We start from the raw sequence: 21,521 nt of genomic DNA, 5'->3' as shown, positions 1-21,521 counted from the left end.
TCTCGTTGTAGTTTGTCAATTTGTCAGCTTGTTTGTATAGCTCCTTTGTAACGTTTTTATGTTTAGTTTTAACTGTAGAGATGGCTGCTAGTTTTAGGCTCTGTATTTTTCCCTGTTTGAAGTCTGTTGCGTCTGGAAATGATTTGGATATTACAGTCTCTGACGGCTTCTCTGTGAACTTCTCACTGATCATTATGAGTTCACTCAGGGAGAATAATCCTTCAACGCAGTGTAGTGTTGACTCCTAACATAAAGTCATTGAGAGAATGAAGGAATTGTGAGAACAGACATCTAAGAAAGTCATTCTGACAAAACAGTAAAAAAAAAAAAAAACAACACATAGAAAAGAATAAGTTAATACAAAAATATTGAGGTAGAATAATGAGAGGAGGAAGGATGCTGGGTAAGTCGTTTACTCAGTATCAGGAGAGATTCATTCGGGTATCACATTAGAGTTCGTTCTCTTGTTATGGTGGGATAATAGCCCCAATGACTGAGCAAAAAGGTTATTAAACTTAGCTTTAATGTATTCTTTAAAACTTGAGGGACATCTGGCATGACTATCAATATATTTTGAGGGAACAAAAAATACGTGGAGAGGGAGAGTGTGTATGTATTGCATAACTGCAAAAGGAATAGTTAAACTGTTATTTTTTGTCACTCAAGATCTTGTATTAAAATAATATTATACCTCATCTGATTTCAGACTTAATGCATTTTTCTTGAAATGTAGCCGAAATCCAAAGAACCTGATAAAGGTGAATTTATGGTTTCATATATTTTCATTCCACTAATTGATACATGACCTTGGAACAATATTGTCAACAACTGCAGAGTAAAGGGACCTGTGATTCATTATTATATAAGCAAGAAGCGTAATAAAACAGTCAAAGAAATAACGGAATGTTTCAATGTATAAAAAAAACTTACTGGCACTGCAATGACAGCAGCAATGGTTTTACTAAATAGTGATTAATTAGCAATCTACGGGACAGTAGCAAGCAACAAATGTTTAAGCTTAGAGCAGGATAAAATACTGAAATTTTTTTTAAAAATCTGTGAAACCCTCCACTGGCTCCCAATTACCTTTAGAATTAAATGTAAAATCCTGGTACTGACATATAAGGCCATCCATAACACTGCTCCTCCATACATTTCTGACCTCATAAGCAAATACTCTCCTACTCGATCCCTACATTCTTCCCATGGGCTAAGGCTCTCCTCCTCACTCATCCCCTCTTCCTTTTTCCGTCTACAAGATTTCACTCGAGCTGCCCCATATCTCTGAAATCTACTCCCAAGGAACCTTCAGAATTCACCCTCCCTCCCGACATTCAAGAAACATCTAAAAACCCACTTCTTCAGAGAAGCCGCACCATCTTAGCTGCCAGAACTTCCTTGTCACTGATAGAACCGCCACACTACCTCTCACCTTTTCTCTGTGCCTTATGTTTGTCACCCCATTCCTTCAAGATTGTAAGCTTGCAAGCCGAGCCTCTCTACCTAATGTATCAGTTTGTCTTAGTCTGTCAACTCTTGTCTTGTCATATCCCTTGAATTTATGTATTGTATTAAGCGCTGTGTAAACTGTTGGCACTATATAAATAAAAGATAATAATAATAATAAAATTACTCACATCAGCAACGATAAGTGTGAAAGTGGCTATTCTTTGCACCTTCAATTGTACAGACAATGGTACAAACACTCAATTAAATATCAATTTAATTTACTAAAACATCTATTTTTGAAAGTGTTGGGTTGTCTTTATGATTGGTATTAGTACCATATAATATTATAATATTAGATATGTGTGAGTTTCTGAGTTCTCCTATTTCCTTTTGATAATGGTGTTGCTATTTAACGCAGCTCCAAAAACATCTCTTAATCATATATAAATGAAATAGGAATTATGAATACATTATTTAAAACATTTGTAACAGCAGGCAATATAACAAAATTAACCATAGGTTGTCTGCGCACTTAGCGCGGATGTTCACCGGCTGCCAGAGAGGAGTATCCAGGTCTACTGCAGCTCTGCAGGGGATCCTCCTCTCTGGCAGCCGGTGAACTTCTGCACTATGCGCATAGACAACCTCTGCTGCTTCCTGGCTGGTACTTCTGCCAGAGCTTTTATGGTGGAGCACCGGAAGGCCATGTCACACATTATAGGAGCCCCAGAGGAAGTGCCAGCAGCGGCAGAGGTTGTCTGCGCAGATCACTTAGACGTCCACTGGTTGCCAGAGGGGAGGATCCAGGTCCCCTGCAGCACTGTGTGAGATGTGGATCTCAGTCTTGTAGTCAGATCTCTATTTGAGGTCCGATTATAAGACGACCTTGAATATAAAAAACGTGTCTTATAATCGAGCAAATACGGTATGTCTAGATTGTGCCCTAAAATTGACTTATGTGACCCCAAGTGATGACCACAGTGCTGCCATTATAGACAGTAATTGCATTTTGACATGCTCAGCAAAATTACTAAAAATAAGTAAACGGCGTCTGGTATGTTTGATTGGAGTAATCTGGCAAAACTTAAGTGAACAAAATCCAGACCATTGAGGAGTTATTTTCCCTATCTGTCCTCCAGAGACACATATGTGACAGGTAATAAAATTGAAACGCCATAAAACTTCAATCAAAATGTTGTCTCGGATTTCACATTTATATTATAAGATGAGTGCAGCATCACGTCAGTATCATCTATGGATAGGCCTGTTGGCTGGACTTACACCTTGTCTGATATATAGAATAGTACAAAAACGGCACTGTAACTTTCAAGAAATTGAACTTTTCTACAACATTTTAAATGGAGGCACTGCAGGAAATATAAAACATATCAGCACCTGGTATCATTGCATATCTCCATGTGGGTTACCTTTAGTTATGTTTGTTCCTAATGAAAAAGTGAAAAAATGCCCTTATTGATATAGATGTCACAAATATCTGTGCTATACATTTTGTAGAAAAAATGATCTTGATGCTTTAACCCCAGCTATAGCAACATATTTACCATAAAATAAAATAAAATGGTATAAAGGGAAAAATGTCTAATCCTTCCCAGTAACTGCGATATATATTAACCTCAGTGAGTGTGTTTGTGTATGTTAATGTATAGTGTTAGTGTGTGTCGCCCATTGTCCTTAAGGGGTTAAATATTGGTACCATTAGCATCTACAGAACCTCCATAGAAACAATAAGATCTCTAAGGTCCAGATTGTGATAAAGACATTTGCCACTACTGGTCCTAATAATGCTATGGGTTATTGTTATCTGTGTACCTATAGATCACAAGCAAACACCCTTAAGGCCCAACATAGTTCAACATGGAATTAGTTTCCTGATGTCTGCCAACGCTTGCACTGCAGCGATAGTAAGAGGAATGAAAAGGATATTTGTATTTTTCTTACCGACAACAGATGACAGACTTGCAGGACAGGGCCAGGTCCAGAAAGCTCTTGCGAACCTCAGACGAGAGAGCGAATTTCAAGGTCTGTCCATCGATTATTAAAGCAATATCGTTTTCTTTACCCAGTGAGTCACCAAGGTTGGTACAGTGATTGGTTAATGTTTCTCTTGTTGCCTGAAAGAAAATGATAATTAATTGTAAACTGCAAACAAGTTCTGAAGGGCTTAGTGGTAAATAGGAGATGAAATGCAGTGGAAGGGAAGGTAAAAGAAGACACACAGAGATCACAGATGACAGAGAGTTATGAGCATACCTAGGAACTCCGTGGGATTGACCTGTGTAAAGCGCTGACTCCTCAGGTCTGGCAGCCACTTTCCCCTTTCTTCAGACTGGGAAATGTGTTGGCCACCCCTCACTGCCCTATCTCTATGCGCGGCCAGCCCCGCATCACACATGGTCACTCTCCTAGAAGAGGGATAGCTCTGGGTAGCCTATCCTGGGAAGTTCTTATGTATGGTTATGAGCATACCTTGGAACCTCTATCATAGGCTACCTGGAGCTCCCCTCTTCTGGGGGAATTGATTCCTTCAAGAGGCAGAGATAGCCCCATGCAGAGGTGGGCTAGCAGAAAGTAGGGGGAGGATGAGCCCCAGTTAGCCTTGGTAGGGGTAGGGAGAAGGAGTAAGTAGGCTGAACGTGGATGGGGGTGGACATGGCCAGACATCTCTTTCATGCCCAGAGAATGAACAGACTACCCCAGAGACTCCGTGAAGCACCAGACTCAAACACAAATAGCTCTCAGGCACGGTTATACGATATTTGTACCCATAGACAGCATAGATGGAGAGCGAGGCAGCAAATTACCTTATCAAATTGTTACTTAATGGTTTCATTACATAATGTCAGAGTTAAATTGATTGTCATCTAAAATGAACAGATAAAAAAATATATATGTCTATATTTATCATAGATTCAGTATGCTAAAAAGTGTTACTTGGCAGATAAATGTAGATAAGGTATGTAATGTTCTTATTCCACTGTTAAACAAGCGCCACTGTTTGCATTTGCCTTCTATATTATACACAGAACAGGGTTAGGATCACACTAGCCAGAGATTTCCAACTACATACAACTGTTTTAGTCTGTAAAATCTCATCACTGCAGACAGAACCATCTCTGATCCATGCGTGTAAATATGAAATGACCGTTAACTACATGTTGCTGACATATTAACATATTTCTATAGCAACTAATTTGCTATATCAGCTATCGGATTGGTTATTTTGATTTACAGGTGTGGGAGGAGTGCGGTCCTACTCACTTCCTACCATCTCTCACCCTTCTCATGCCTTGCCTTGGTTCCACTTTCTGACCAAACTACCAATAATTCCCATAAAAAGTGGGAGTTTGGTGGGGCATTACCCATGGGAAGTTTCTTAATATTTTTTATGGAATATTAAAACGATAATATATAGGCAGCTCTTTTTTAGGTGCCAGAAACATGGTGGAACAATACATGGGTCTATTCCAATAAATTCATTTTTCTATTATTATAGTTTAACCAACATTGCTCCTTGCCTTCTGCCATGTGTTCGTCGGCAGACCTGAGTATCTACAAAAACACAAATCGCCCCTTGTGGCTGGGTTCGGCGGTAATGGCCACCCTGCAATCAGACTAGGGGGCTCACCTAGGTAGTGCCTTAGAGAACCTGAATAGTATTTGATATAAAATTATTCTGCAGAGCACAGGATTTCTTAATTCCTTAAAACATCTTTCCTAATTTTGAGTAGTGAACCCACCCCATCCAAAAATGCATCCAAAAAAATGTAATTTGGAACAGCCCTGAATCAAGTTAAAATATTTGTATTGCAGCATATGTTAAAATTGGACAAAGTTAATTAATGTACCCTGGTTTCTCGTTTTCTCTGAAAATGTTTAAAATTTATAATTTGCAACAATTTTCTTAAACTGTTTAATACCTAAAGCGCTGCGTGAAAGCCAAGGAAAATTATTTTCAGAACTCTTTACACCAAAACATTTTGCATTGTATACTGGAATTAATTCCTCAATTGCAATAACAATAAATATGAAGAATGGCATTGTTTGTTGTAATTGATTTAGCACTTCTTCTCTGTTTCCAGTTCTCCTGATCATGATTAATCAGCAATTACACAACAGAGATGGGGGTGGGGGGGCTATAATTTATAGGAGTCAACAGGCGGTGGTCCAGCTATTATGGAACTCTAGGTATTCTACTAGCGCAATCTCTTTTTAAGTATGATCAATAAGCATCATGAGAAGTGTCATTCCACAAAAGAAAGACAAGATCATGTGTGGTCCTAGCTGTGTCATCAAATATTATTACCCTACTCTGGAACTTGCATTCTCAGAACAATGAAAAGACAGAATAGCCTGAGCTTGTTTATATACAGCTGGATACAATAAATAAAAAAAACAACAACAATACAATTCAGGACTATCTTAAAAAATCACTTAAGAAGATTTGCTGGATAGCAACCAACTTGGTCCATATAGTCTGCAAATCTACCACTCAAAAACTATTTTAGCCCATTTCTGAACTACCTTACTGCATAAGACACAATGGCCATGGCGGGTTGCCATACATTCTGTAAAAAAATCCCCTACTCAGGTATCTACCCCCAAATATGGAACAGTAATAATGGGTTAAAATAACTACAGAATTAAGCTATAGCATTACGCTCTCAATTTGTAAATACCAAAGTGTTTAGAAAATCATTACCCCACCTCATTAATTTATAGAAACGACACAGTACAATGATGCATTGACCTTAGACACCGAACCTATTTACGGAAAAGCCGTTGGAGACAGCAAACTGTCTGTATTACTCATCACATACAGTAAGACCACAAAGTAAAACCCACAAACCATACAGATGTTTGACCGTGGTCAGTGGATCGACAATGTGAACATTGCCAGGTATGCTCATGGCTCGTTAACCGCACTAAACAAGCAGAAAACATGAATACCATGGAAACAAGTAACATGGTACCGAACGATCACTGACGGGTTGTTCTCTCTAATTACTAAGCAACTCAATCGATTCTCCTAGTCATCAGCTATTAATTGGAGTATATCTAGTGTCCATGACTATTAATATCTGTTGATTTTGGGGTCACAAACTCACATATTGACCAGTGCTCACAAATTTGGGGTCCATTTATCCACAGATAACTAAATGGATCTTTTCAGACTTTTTGTATGAAGGCACACATTGTATATGGAAACCGTAATTAACAAATAAACAGAGACAACGTAAATATAAATGTGATTTTAAAAAATCTATTTAGATACTAATTGAACTTAGATAAAATAGATTTAAAGATTTAGTAGCTTTATCAGTTTTGGTATAAACACATCATTGATCGAAGAGACAATGTTGAATAATAAATTTATAAACCACATCACAATAGATATAAAGAATATATTAAAAAAAACTATGCTTATGGACCTTCCTTGCCTTACCAATTTCTAATGGAGCAACCAGGAAAATTACTGACCCTGTCCTGCGCCAAGGGGGCATGTTTAGGGACGTGCCTGGTGCTCCTGGTAGAGTTGGGCACAAGAGACGCGGGCCTGTGCAGGAAAAGACACAGATCACTGGCGAACCACCAAGGCCCACCACCTAGAGGTAAAAGCAATGGGATTTTGGTGGGAGCTGTCTGGGGTACTGCCCAATATCCAGCTGAGCAGAGCATGCACCTGAAATACATCAACCATTTGCACCCATTGCAAAATAAAGATCCCCAAATAAAGTCCCCAAATACGTACCTTCCCAATTTTCGATGATATTACAGGCACTAGTGGCATTTCACATTTATTACTGGTATGGTTAAATATTAATAGTAGACAGCATCAGCATAATAGGTGGTTAACTATGCTTTACGTGCATGCTTTATTAGCACAGATTAAATCTTCACTAGTTTACAGTAACATACATTACACAGTTTCCGTGTTTGCTTTTTCCCTTATCTCACACACATCAGACGGTACTAATGGAAAGATTAGCATAAACCTTTCAGCATTACACTATCCATACCAAAGCAAAGCGCCTTGTGTGTTTATTTCAGCTCCTACTGGAGCTTTAAACATTTAACCGTATGAAGTCAACAGGGGTGGACGCTCCAGAATCTGCTAGCCTTCTCCAAATGAAATGTAATGTCATATAATGCACTGGGAAGGAAGGGGTAAACATCTGACCCCTTCAGATAGTATCACGCTTTTAACACAACATAGTAAAGTCCAGACAGATGTTCCTTTCACACAATTTCTAGTGTGTTTGCACCTTATGATCTAAATATGTACAGAAATCAGGGCTGCTTCTGTCCTTTTTCCATCTGGAATTATAAAAATACATGTGTATTCATTCACAAATTTGGCAGCTGGAGAGGACCCTTTGCTTCCTGTAAGTAGACCACCAGGGGAGGAAAAAGTGGTGTCATCAGGGGAGAGATTCTAACTCTTATGCCACTATTGAATATCAGTGTTACCTCTGATAGGGATGGAAGCGATTATGGAGGAATATATCGTGGCAGGCGATCGCTTGGCTCAGTGGGTTGAGCGCTAAGGTTTCATGGTACAGCAAAATATCATAGAATAATTGGTAGCCAAATGGTCACAGGCAAAAGAATAGTTAGGATAGTTAAGTCATAGCTGGCACGTGGCTGATCATTTTTGTTATTTAAAAAGTACCTGTGGCATCTCCGATTGAACCATATTTGAATCCAGCACTGAAAACCAGCTAACACTCTTTAGTCATATCTTTATTTAATATTCAGATTTATTCTTTCTAGCTGTGGCATCCTTCAAAAGCTTAGCCAGGGCATTTCTTCCTAGTTTTCCTTGACAGTGAAGACTGCATAGGACTTCTATGGTCAACCCAAGCGGGAAGTTCTGATCTCCTGGAGTCCGCCTGCATTGTTCAGCAAACTCTGTAGAAAGTGTTGTTTTATGCATTAGAGCTCCTTCCACTCCAGACACCTCCGAGGTCTTCTACATTAGAGTACGACAAACTCATTGACAGGGCTGGTCCTAGATTAGGATTAAGGGTAATCCACAATTTGACAGTTACATTTTGGCTACCCCGTTTTAATATAAAATCCCTGACTGGTGGTAATTCATACTTGAAATAGCCAGCTTTACACGTATTTAAATGCCACTGACCAATTAACATAATAAATGATATCATTAATCTATGGCTTGCAGCTTTAGACAGTAACTGAGAAGATCATGACATTTAATTGTACATCTGTTTACTTCTACCCCAAACAACATTATAAAAGGACACTCCTCGTTCACAAAACTGAGCATGGAAGACGGAAATAATTTTGAATCTAAAGTCTCAACGCATTACAAATTCATGTTTGCCATAGGAGGCAAAGTTTGGTTAACACTGAATGTTTTATGCTTTTTTCTTAAACTACACTAGTGTTCTATCCAGAATATGCCCCTTTTCCCTTCTCTATCGTTAGCCCTCTGGCATAGGAAGAAAAGGAAACCTCTTGGGTGTATGCATTTTGTTGTTCTATAACTGACTGATCGTTATGAGTTAACTCCCACTTTATAGCATTTAGTGAAGCGAATTTAATGGTATCATTACCATTTTATTATTAGAAGTAATATTTATTTTCATGAAAAGAAATTCAATGTATATTTTACTTTGTATTTTCCTACACATTGGCCAAACCCGGCTGTGGTAAACAATACAGAGTTGTAACCTTAATGTCTCAGGGGGACCATTGGACTCATAAAAGTTAAAATGAAGAAAGGACCTACAAGAAATTCATCAACTCCACCATAAAGCAATCACCACATGAGTAGTGGGTGCTACCTAAATATAACGATTGCCAACTTTGGATCGCCTGAAGATCTCTGGGTCAATGGGTGGCAGGTCAAGCGTGCAATAGATCGTGGGTTGGGCTTTGAAATAACCCTCCACCAAGGGTTAAGCAATTCATTGCGTCAACATCAATATCTATTTATTTTCAATGGGTTTTTTCCTCAGATGTAGTTTTCCAGATAATGTAAAACTACAATTCCCATAATGCCGCTGGTGTAACTACAGGGGTCGCAGCTGTGATGGGGCACATGCCTTTAGGGGGCCCGGTGCATCCCCTGCCACCCCTTCTTCTTGTCTTCCCATTCCCCACTCCAGGTCGGAAGAGCCCTTTCTAAACTATCTTGAGAAGGCACGGGGAGACAGGAGCGTATCAGGGGTCACATGACCCCGCAGTGAAACCGAGGCTGCGTGTGCAGCCAGAGAGGAAGGTGCAGGAGCGGTGAGAGGTAAGCGGGGAGCAAAGGTCAAAGAAGGTACAGACACGTTTCTTGGGGGAAATGATGGCACAGACTAGCTGTTGAAGTTGGGGGGCAGTTTTCGCACAAGAGCGCTGTGGTTTCTAGTTATGCCCTGGTACAATGCACAATAAGCAACATACAAGACTGCCAATGGCTGCTTGGGCGTCAATGGAGCTGTATGTCTATAACATGTGGCTAGAAATCCCATTACTACCTTCTACCCGGATAATAATTTTTTGGAAATTGTTATACTCTATAAGTAAGGTTTATCTACAAACATAACAGTGATCAGAAGCACACATCTTTTCTTAAACTAAATTTTTTTATTATGACATAGAAGATTAGACATCTAGATTCACCGTCAATCAGATGACAATTCTTGGAACTCAAAATGCTTGCCTAGTATGAGAGTATCACAGTGTTTGACAGACCTGAAAGCCACAATCATTTGTATAGAAGTGATAGAAAATGTGTTTAACTTTTTTACAGACATAACTAAAAAACGGTTACAACATCACATAAGAAGTCTTGGTAAAGCCCTACCGGCTCACAGCCTAAAAAACGCAGCCCTCTTCTGCCCTTTGAAATTTGGGAGGTATGCCCCTGCCTGACAAACAGACATTCATTCTGCTTTAATAGTTTGATATACGCATTTTTTCCATAGCACCTTGATATTTGTTGTGACATCCGAGGTCCCAACGGTTTATGTGACTTCACATCTTTTTCTATGTTGGCTCCATAAAAGATACCAACTGCAACTAAAGGCTTCTTCTCCTCTTAGGCCAATAAAACTATATCCATTTTCATTTTAAGATGTTTCTATGCTATCTTGCTTCTAAATAACAGCCAAGAGCAGACCGTTCTACCAGTAGTTTTCTTGTATCTTTCCATATTTATCTCCACAGTTGTATGTTCAAGTCTTTCCTCGTTTAATAAATATTATAAACAAAGAGGCTACAGCACAGAAGGGCCTTTTAGCCCAAATGAGCCAGTGAGTATTCTGTGAATTCTGAACACCGCGTGGAGCAAGAATTAAAATGAACTCTTCATACGCTCTCTGGGGCCTATTTGAGGTCAAACTCTTCTACTTCCGTAAAAAAAGCTTTTAAGTAGGTTTTACAGATCACATTTCCTTGAACGTTTTAGTAAAAAGGCTGTGGGACAGGTAGGTCCCATGCCATGTATAGATCAAACCACATTCTAGCAATCAAAATGACGCTTGGGAGAAAATAATGGATGGGATCATTTACTTATGTAGCAGTAAATGGAAACTACCCAACTTCGGCTAAACCAAACACAACTGCATACCATTAAATAAATGGGAAGATTGGTAATTCAGCTACTCAAGTGATGTAGAATAAGGGAAGCGCAAAATGCAGCTGCTGGCAACATGTTAAAAGCTTTTCTGCTCGAAATACATTGAGAATATTTAATCAAATACAACTTTATTGTACAGAAACTTCAGTGATATTAGTAGCTTATTGTTAAAAACAATAGAGGGCAGTAGGTGACAATTATTCATGGAGCCAATGACTAACGCTCCACAAGTTGTTAGAATCATGGTTATTTATGAATTCTACATGCTGAAGGCCAATCTTTCACAAATGCAGCTGGGTAGAATGAAAAGTTCATCCACTGGGGTGAGTAGGTAAATGAGTCTGTTTGGCTGTCTATATCCTATATATTGATATGCCAATAATGATATTTTTCACTGGAATTAAGCTGGAATGAAGCACGAAAGTGACTCAATGGAATGGCGCATGGTTGCAGTGACTAGCGGTATAGTCTTGCGATTGTCGCAGTCACATCCGCGTTATTAAGCTACCTTTGGGGCTAAGCATTTTGCTATTTAAACCCAGCTCTTGTTTGGGTCCTTTCTAAACATTTGGCATTTGCTTCTTAATTATTGTTGCTAGTACTGTTAAATGCCTAAAACCCTTTCCAAAAATAATACTTGTTATGTGTCATGTGACACAAATCAGGCACTGATAGGCTGCTGCCATAAAAACTTGGGGTTCTAGAACAGGACTAATGAGCTCTGAGCGATAACACTCCAGTATAACGGACTGGGACACCTGAGCTCTGTCCATGGTGCTGATGAGTCTAAGGGGACTTACAAGTCATCTCCCTGGTATTAGTATAGATGTCCCTCCATCCCTCAAACATAAATAGTCAACACGGGGGGTAGTTCTGGGCCTTTCTTTGTACCTTGAGAATAGTTAAGTAAACCTCCTTTGGGCTGTAGAAAGATACTACTCCCTACCTACGTTGTTTTTGCATTCATTTTCATTTCACTTTATCTTACCACAAACTAAGCAAAGTGGGTGATAACACCATTATCTTTGAGATGTGGCTGTTGAGTATAATGCACAAGCAGAGGAAATATTACTGTAAAAATCCTTCGTTCTTCTGAAGTTAGTAAGTTTAACATTACAGCGTCAATGATACAGGATTTTTTTTACTTTCTTTGGGATTTTTGCCTTCTTTTGGATAGGGAAATATGGGAACTTGTTGGTCTTTGTAAATATCGATGTATGTTTGAGAAACCTGTGACTACCAAGATGAACCATAACTGCTTGTCTTTGAAGAATTGAATTTCCCCTTTTCTATAAGGATTTAGAAGAGTGTGTAGGGCTCAATATTTCATTCCAAACATATCTGAAATATATTTCAACGGGTATCAAAAAAGAAGAATCTCAAAATAAACCCAAACCTACAGCTTGGAAAGCCATTGATTTCAGTAAAGCATACTGTATCTGGGATATTCTCAAAGGATCGTATTAGATATAATGTATCACAATCATGAAAACACCTCCAGGTTATTTTACGAAGCGCTGTAATTTCCTACAAGCGGCTGCTGCCACCGGGAACGTGTCTGAATGAATAAATAAACAAGAATGAACTGCGCTGCCGAGGGACACTCAACAGGCATCCAACAAATAGCAGCAAAACGCCATTTAACAGAAGCGCATACTTTTATGTATAGAATACTACATTATTGGGGGTTTTATGACCGGTAATGTTATCTGGAAGACACCATCAACTAAATGAATTTATTAAAACTATCTATGGCATGTGTTTTGTTTTGGTTTTTGTCAATCATAATCATTTTGGAAATAATTACTGTAAAAGTTCAAGTCATTGCCCGGAAGATCCCACCCTTCTTCTCACCCCAATCATGTAAACATTTAACATTTTACCTGAGAAAACCCTTTCTTGCAGGAAAATGTAAGCTATTTATATATATAGTCCGCTTAAGGCAACCTGCGCTTCAGATCACACGATACCAGGGCCAGTTCTAGACCAAGTTGCACCCTAGGCAAAAATATTTTCCTGTGCCCCCCTATTCTTTTCTATACATGGCAACATTTTTATATATATAGTCCGCTTAAGGCAACCTGCGCTTCAGATCACACGATACCAGGGCCAGTTCTAGACCAAGTTGCACCCTAGGCAAAAATATTTTCCTGTGCCCCCCTATTCTTTTCTATACATGGCAACATTTTTAAAGCAGAATCAGTCAGTGAAAAAGCTGCTCAGATTAGGGCGCAGAGCAATTATTTGTTTGCGGGGGCAGGTGACCCACGTACACAGGGTGTATCACACCAAGGCACACAAAATAACTGCTCGGCCCCCTGAATCTGAATACCACCTTCCTGACTCATACATTCTAACATTATATGCTAACACCCTGCACTCACACACATTCTAACACTGTACACTAGCACTCAAACACTCTAACACTGTACATGGACACCCCTCAAAAACACACACAAAACCTGTACACCCAGGGCCGGCCAAAGACTTCATGCCGCCTGGGGCGAAGTTTAAAATGCCCCCCCCCCGCCAACGCCGGGGGGGGGCGGCATTTTAAACTTCGCCGACACCATTATCTATCCTCCCCCCTTTGTACTTACCGTTAAACAGTCCTGCGGCGAGTCTCCGAGACCGAGCTAGAGGGCTCGCAGAGGAGAGAGATGGGTGTCGAGCGGGTACTGACAGCTTGGTAAGCGAAAACCACCCCGCGCCCCTCTCTCTCTCTCTCTCTCTCTCTTCTCGGCTTTAAAAAAAAAAAAGCCCCACTCGGCTCCATTGTAGGGCCGGCCCTGTGTACACTGACAAACACACAGTTTAACATTGTACACTGACACCCTCCACACATGCTGTAACACTGTACATTGTCACCCCGCACAGTCTAGCATTGTACACTAACACACATACACTCATTGTAGTACTGTAAACTGACACATGTTCTTACACTGTACACTGACACAGTTTAACTTGTACACTGTCACCCCATACACACTTATTCTAAGCCTGTATTATTACACACACACAGTTATTTTAACACTGTACACTGACAAACACACTCATTTTAACCAGCGACAGGCATGGAAATAGTTTATGGTGGGCATTTTCACAGTTGCTGGACTCAGAAAATGACACTTTGAATTTCTTAAATTAAAAACAATACTAAATAGTGCCTCTGGGTTAAACGTGTGTTACACTGAACCAGTCTATGCCCTTTAGGCCCAAAATAGCAATAGTAATTTAGAGACTGTCAAAATACACATATTCACTACCCATACACACCCACGTACACATGTACATTCACGCTTGCCCTTACACACAATCAACCTGGCTTAAACTTGCCCTTGCAGACACACACTTTTTTTCCCCTTAGATCCACTTGGCGATACATACAAAAACGTTTAAAATACACAGACTCTATACCCTATTCTCATGATCTTTCCCTGTTTTCTTTCTGAAAAAAATCTACCAGTTATTTTAAGATAATATAAATAGTTTATTTTTAGCATGGCATATGTAATAGGGAGTATAAAATCCCTGGGAAATGTTTTTTTTTTATAATAAAATGCAAATGTTTGAAATACTAACATAACCCTTACATTCTAATACCTCACCTAACGTATTTAGTTTGGAAACCTTCAATTTACCGACCTCAAAAACACACCTTGCTATGCAGAGACTAATACTATCGACAAGCGGAAGAATCCTAAGAAATCTGCGAATATTTTTCGTTATCCTTCTTTATGCACTTTACAAAAATGAAAACAGTATTTTACAGCAAACACAAAAGAGATTGTGTAAAAAAAGCATTTTAGTAAATGTGACCATGAAAAAAATATGATTTAATACTGAAGGTCTTTCTACAACAGAGCGGAAAGAACGTTCAACGTTAATGCAAAAATCATTACTTACATCCAGTGAGTCTTCGTTCACCATAATGAGTGACATCGTTTGAGACACAAGTCTGCATGAGTAAGCTATAAAACATGAAAATATATATGAACTGTCATACCATGTCAACGAAGTACAGCACCTGAAGACTTTACATACAAGACTGAGATTTAATGACAGGCAGCGGATCATATTGGCGGTATTCCGAAGGATTCCTTAGAGCAGAGATTTATCACGTCATGTCAACAAACCTAAGGATGTGTGTTTAAATGAACATGTCGCATAAACAGAGATAACAGTGCGAACGGCGACATAACTGGCATACGAACGGTTCCAGCAGAACTGTCTTCATCAAGCAACCCCATATGCAAATTCATTGTTCTCATATTTACCTATGTTAACAGCGGTCTCCTGCTTGTCTCCGGTTAAAACCCATATTTTAATTTCGGCTTTCATCAATGTTGCTATAGTCCCGGGAACCCCTCCTTGTAGGCGATCCTCAATAGCTGTAGCACCAAGCAGCATCAGATCCTGACCAAAACAAAAGTACAACACCAAACCCCTTTTTTATGGCTTTGTTTTGCATTGTTTTATGTCAGACGATATACTGTATTTTGTTTCCTGCAGTCAAGGATCTGTTTTGGTCATTACCCTTAAACTCTGACCGTTTCGGTGCTTAAGCATGCGTAGCGGTTTCAGTTAAAAGCTGATATCGACCCCTTTGCCAGCATGTGATATAATACACACAGAGTCCGCATCGGAGTAATGAACACACAAAAATCCATAACCAAAGTCAACACTTCATTCCTAGCGCGTACGGCCGCTCCGGCAGGATCTCGTTACTCGTTAGAGACTTCATTTTTATTAATAACAGTCTATGACCTGTAGTTTCCTCCTTTAATCCCTTCCATTTCATTTTAATTATGCCCTCCTGACTGTCAGGTATCCAGAACTATTTAGTGGAATCATCAGACAACGTATTAATTGGTTTCATATTTTCAGGAGGCCGTTCTACTCTACTTCATTAAACCCAATCCTCCTGGGAAAAAAGAGAGCCGAAGAATGGAACATTTATGGTTTTACAAGTAAAAAAACTAAATATTAATCCGGTGTCCCACAGTCCAAAGCTGTAATATCATATTATGATTATATATATAAATATATATATATATTGTGTTCCCTTAACAGAAATTATTTGTAAGCTATATCTCTGGGACCAGATGATGCTATAGCCTACGGGGAAATTAAACGACTGCACACATTTAAACAGTTATCTGAGTGCAATAACAAATTATCTTAAAATACAAAATAACATTAAGAGTCTAGGGGTTTATTCACTAAACGAAGAGACGGCAAGATTTTTAACCTCACTTAACTATTCATTATTAAGGGCCGACACTAAGTTTCCTTTGTGTAAAGGCCAGAGCCTGCCCTGTATAACCAAGGATTCAATGTGCAAGGAGACTGTAGAAAATTCCCCAATTTAAATATGCACTATACAGGACCGGGGTTCGCTCTTCATAATGCATAGGAAAGTCAATGAGTTAAAATCACAACTCTCCTACAAAATTATCCCTGTAGTGAATACGCCCCTAGTTCATGAGCATCTGAAACATTTAGTAAGGTTTTGGTCCGTTAATCTTTGGGAACTCACCTTCTCAATAATCTCATAGCATTCTTCAAGTTTCTGAGTTCTGTCCTTAAGGACGACACTGACTTCATTATAAACCTTCATCCATTCCTCATAGCTCGATTCCGACAGGTCAGCATACGCAATGCACAATGTTCTTAAGCCTTCAATAAATAAGTGTTAAAGGACTGTGTTAAAAGTATTCTATTTCGCTCATTAGAAAGTCTTCAAAAAAGAGCGGGAGCTGCGCATGCCAGAAGGTGAAAATTCTGACTCTGGTACACAATGCCTCAAAATATCTTGTCAGTGCCCCCGAACAGCTTGTATTGCTATTGCAATCAATCACAACGATTGCAATATATGTAGGAAACATAAAAGAACGCTTACCTTCCGAGGCAAACTGTTCAAGATGATTTAGCGTAAGTTCCATATACTGCGACTCTCTTGATAACCTTTCGAAAATAACATTATCCTAAAAACAAAACAATGAAAAAAAGAACAAGGTGTTAAAATACCAAGTACCCATCTATAAACTCCTATATCCACATTAAAGTATGGTCAAAGTAGCTAAATTACTGCTGCCGTTAACTCCTTATTGTCCACAGCTGTACGATATATATAATATATAGATTTTTTATAAATATTTTTTTTTTAAATGAGTTTTAGGGCTTATGGTGTTTTAATCATCTTGTATGTATTACTGTGTATAAATATGTATGTACTTGTATGTTCAGAGGGTTAGAGGTCTCTGTTACAGTGATAGTGAGCTACAGGACAGCAGTCGCTGAGCCTATAAAATGAACCATTGAGAATTCTCTACAAGTGCGGAGGAACTATCCCAACAAAAAGTTTTTGACATAATTTTCATTACTACAGAAACAGCTAGTCTCTGCGGACAAAGAAGGAAAAAAATATAAAACGTAGTTATTTATTGTTTTATATCCAGCAGCGCTGTGCAATGGGTAAACATGACATAAGCAGTAGCGCATCACACTACGGTCTGAATTATAGAAATAAGAGGCGAGGAGGATCCACAACACAGTACAATGTTACACGATACAATTAACTTCTTCTACGGCCATAAAAAGTAGCCGTGCACCCATCACACTCAACAGTGCCGACCAATGGGCAAATAGGAGATGATAACGTACATACATCACATACCAATTTGGACTTATAGACACAAACGGTGAGCAGGGACCTCCTTAAACAAGCTTCAATAAGTAGAAAAGTATATATGATCACTAATATGTATTAATAGGTGTGATTAAAACAAACAAGTTTTGAGTCAAAAAAGTGAAAACTGATCCGACCAATGATAATGGTTGCTCCCTATCGATTTATGTTTAACTTCTATGCAAAAAAGAAGTACTGAATGAGTTCTTCATATAACTCACATATCTTTTTTAATGTGTTAAGTAACCAACGCCCTTAGGCACAAGCATTTCTTTAACGGCAGCTACGTCACAGTGTAACCATCGCTGACTTCTTTCAGCTCTATATGAGAACGGAGGAATTCCAGAGAAATGTACCAGATTATAAAAGTGCCGCGAGTCTTAGCGCGGTTGATAGGTATGATATATATGTAAAATGTTTAATGGAAATGGATGCTTTATCTTAGCATTGTAGACAAATGAAATAGAGACAAAAGGCTTTTTAGGGAGAGTGTTTCTGGTTTCTCTCCGGTCTGCAGGCGTAATAAGTCATTTTGACATGGAGGATAAACTCATTGTATAAATCATAGAAGTAATAAAAATATGCATAGGGGTGGTTACTATAAAATCTACGAGTGAGCGAGCTAACATAAGGACATTTCACCGGCATAAATTACTGGGGGGATCAGACTTTTTCTTTTAAGGGATAAAACTTTATTTTATTGGCTGGGCTTCAGATAATAATAACCAAAAAAATGTTTTAAGCTCAGTCTACACTGATAATCATAATATAAGGCTGAAAGAATAAGGATAAATAATATCATAAATAATTGGCTGCTACCAAGCCAGTGAAGCGACCAGCAGCAGATTAAAAATCATATTTATAATATTTTTATAATAATTTTACATAATGGTACAGAGTATCAACGAGGATGCCCAGGGCAAAAATAAAGTGAATGAAATGAATAATGATAACAGAGGCGTCACAGGGAGGGGGGAGATTTGACATATTATCATTGGAAATGGGTATACGCTGGGGCAGCGCTAGCCTCCCATCACTAGTGATATTATTATCTTTTATTTATATAGAGCTTTTTACAGGACACATGTTAAAAGGGTCTGACAAAACTAGAACTGAAACACTAAGACAAACCGATATATTAGCTAAAGAGGGCAAGCTAAAGGATCTAAACAAAAACAAACAAAAAAAATACAATAGAAAAGGTTATTTGGGGTTTACAAGGAGCAATTTTGTTGCCAGGTTTTAATAGGAATCTTATCAGTTTAGTAAGTTTTAAAAGTTGTGTTTTCACCATAATAACCAATGGAAGGACCCTGCTGACTGCACCAGCCGATTGGCTACAAGACTGATGGGACTACTTTTTATCGTTTTTACCGGAATTGTTCTTAAGACCAGGTCTGCGTGTTTGGTGACCTGCCAAGCCCCCCATCGCAGCGAGATCGCAGAGCTAATATTGTGCAAATTGTGTGCCCTGTCACATTCTTCAATTAGGATCATTTGAAATGATGTTAATGATTTAGATTTCCTCTCTATTTCTTGCGGAGACTTCGAATGAAGCGTATACATGGTGGTACCGCTTACACGACTGTACAAAACCAGTACAGCTGACCCATGGGAAAAACCGCAAGGGGCTTTTAAGTCTGAATCAAAGTCTCACTGTTAGTGGGTAGAAAAACAATGAGCATCGCGTTACAAATAACTCCCCAATGAGCCAAAGGTAATGTCCAAAAACCAAAAAAAGCCTCAGAGCCTTGGAGAGGTGTAGTCATCTTCACCACGATGTTTAATGAACCAATACTCTGGAAACACATATTACACTATGAATAACAGAAACAAAATGCTTTGTAATATTATACAAAATGGATGGAGTGGAGGTTAGTCAGACCTGTGGTTACATTTTCTTGCCAGACATTTAACGTCAATTATTTTTTAAAGAAAAGTTATGTTCTTGCTTGTAGCAAACATAACACCGCGGAATAATAACAAACATATGTTATTCCTGTCTATTCCGTTACTATTTGTGGACATAATGCGTAACTCCCAAGTGCCCCCCTTTAGGAGACCCTCCATGGAACCCATATCTTCTAGGTGTTTATTGGTTTTTGTCACAATGTTTGCAGACACAATGCCGTTATAAACAACATAAAAAGTAGGGACATAGAATTTAACAGCAGATAAGAATCAGTCGGCTCATCTGGATTCAGAACAGCTTCATGTCTATTTCATGGATGTTTAAATTCCCTCACTGTGGAAGCCTCTACCACTTTTGAAGGGAGGCAGTTCCCTTTATCCTCAATGTCTCGGTAACGTAAAACTTCCTTTCTTTACATCTAAAAGTTTTAGATTATGACCTCTTGTTTTAACATTTTACCTTTGTTGAAATAAATGTTTGTTTTTTTATAAGTTAATTTATATAAGTAAAATACGTAAGAAGAACAATCTTCTTCTAAACGCCTTACCAACTGTCATCAATATGCTATTAAGAATACCTATGTCGGGGACCCTGGTTAGCTGCATCTGAAGCAGGTCCCACAGCTGTCCTCGGCTCCAGCTGGCTAAAACGGTGAAGGTCGGTCTGCATGTACAGTGGGATCTTACATCGTTTAAGGTCAACTAAGCAATCCTTATTTCGGTTACATCTGTCTGCCCTGTTCTATGTTGTAACCTGTACATGCGCCAGCTGCCCTATCTCATCTGTCCTGACCCCTCTCTTCCTTTGGACTGGCTACCTTGGCCGCTGGCAAGTTATTTTGGACTTCTGCTGGTCAGCAAAATATACATTTCTTAAAATCTGTTGCATTATGACCAGCTATATCTTTCTTCTTCCATGGCCAGTTGGGTGTTCTGTTAACTCTCACAGCCATGTGTTTTCATTCATTTCTCTTTAGACTCCATGCTGAGAGAGTAATCTATTTGGGGTAATGTATCTGCGGTATCTGGACTTTTTTTTTACCAAATTACATTGAAAGAACAAAACATAAAAAACTTACCGCTCCTTTACAGTAAAGACGGAGATTTCCAGATGGAGTTCGGACAACTACAGACATCCTTTTCCTATTGCTGAGCAATGGACAAAAAACAAACAATAATGACCATAACTTTGAAGATAATCGCACCTTTTCATTACCGTGTTGGACTGGCAAGTTACCATTCGATACACTAGAACCACAGCCTCTCGGTAACTACGCTGCTGGGTTAACTGGAGTCTTAGATTTGACAAATACTAATTGTAAAGAGCTAACAATGCTAATAGTGTTATGTGGGGCTGGAGTCAGAAAGAGGACAGGGTAACGAAAATATAAATCTAAAGAATTTAATTTCAGTATATATACATAAAAACAAAATCATATAAAAATATCAGTAATCCTAAAGATTCTAGGATCACCTGTATTTTTACATGATTTTGTTTTTGTGTATTTACTGAAATGTATTAAATTCGTAACATTTTATATTTCCATTACCCTGTCCACTTTCTGACTGCAGCCCGAACGTTACAATATTACCATTATTGCGCTGTACCTTCTGTTAAGAGTTGGGCACATGCTTGCTGGTGTTATTTGGAGCAGCTAAACCTTCCATTCTACTATCCTACTGACTATTTCTCTATTTCTTTGGCGCAAATTTACACCAAACATTTTTCTAAGGAGCTAACATACTGCGCAGAGAAAATGTTGCATTGTGGCCAACAGCTCCAAGTTAGCCAGGGCAGTTCTAACAACCTGGCAAAGGTCCCAGCTGCCCTATCAGAAGAGAATGACAGAAGTTGGC

At 38.8% G+C, this 21,521-nt stretch overlaps 1 protein-coding gene across 1 annotated transcript in view; it reads right to left on the bottom strand.

The window, feature by feature from the left end:
• ATP8A2 (ATPase phospholipid transporting 8A2) overlaps positions 1 to 21,521 on the bottom strand; it is a 240,413-nt gene that overhangs the window by 147,585 nt on the left and 71,307 nt on the right. The window contains exons 20-25 of the mRNA XM_053456407.1: positions 20,744 to 20,813; positions 16,965 to 17,049; positions 16,602 to 16,741; positions 15,340 to 15,478; positions 14,969 to 15,033; positions 3,409 to 3,581 (exon numbers count right to left, since the gene is read on the bottom strand). Of these exons, the coding sequence (XP_053312382.1) occupies positions 3,409 to 3,581; positions 14,969 to 15,033; positions 15,340 to 15,478; positions 16,602 to 16,741; positions 16,965 to 17,049; positions 20,744 to 20,813 (672 nt within the window). The remainder of the gene's footprint in view (positions 1 to 3,408; positions 3,582 to 14,968; positions 15,034 to 15,339; positions 15,479 to 16,601; positions 16,742 to 16,964; positions 17,050 to 20,743; positions 20,814 to 21,521) is intronic.

This window comes from Spea bombifrons, chromosome 2, assembly GCF_027358695.1.
Source record: "Spea bombifrons isolate aSpeBom1 chromosome 2, aSpeBom1.2.pri, whole genome shotgun sequence".
NCBI classification, from domain to species: Eukaryota; Metazoa; Chordata; class Amphibia; order Anura; family Pelobatidae; genus Spea; species Spea bombifrons.
The sequence above is the reverse complement of the archived record's forward strand: the minus strand, read 5'-3'. Positions and strand labels throughout refer to the sequence as shown.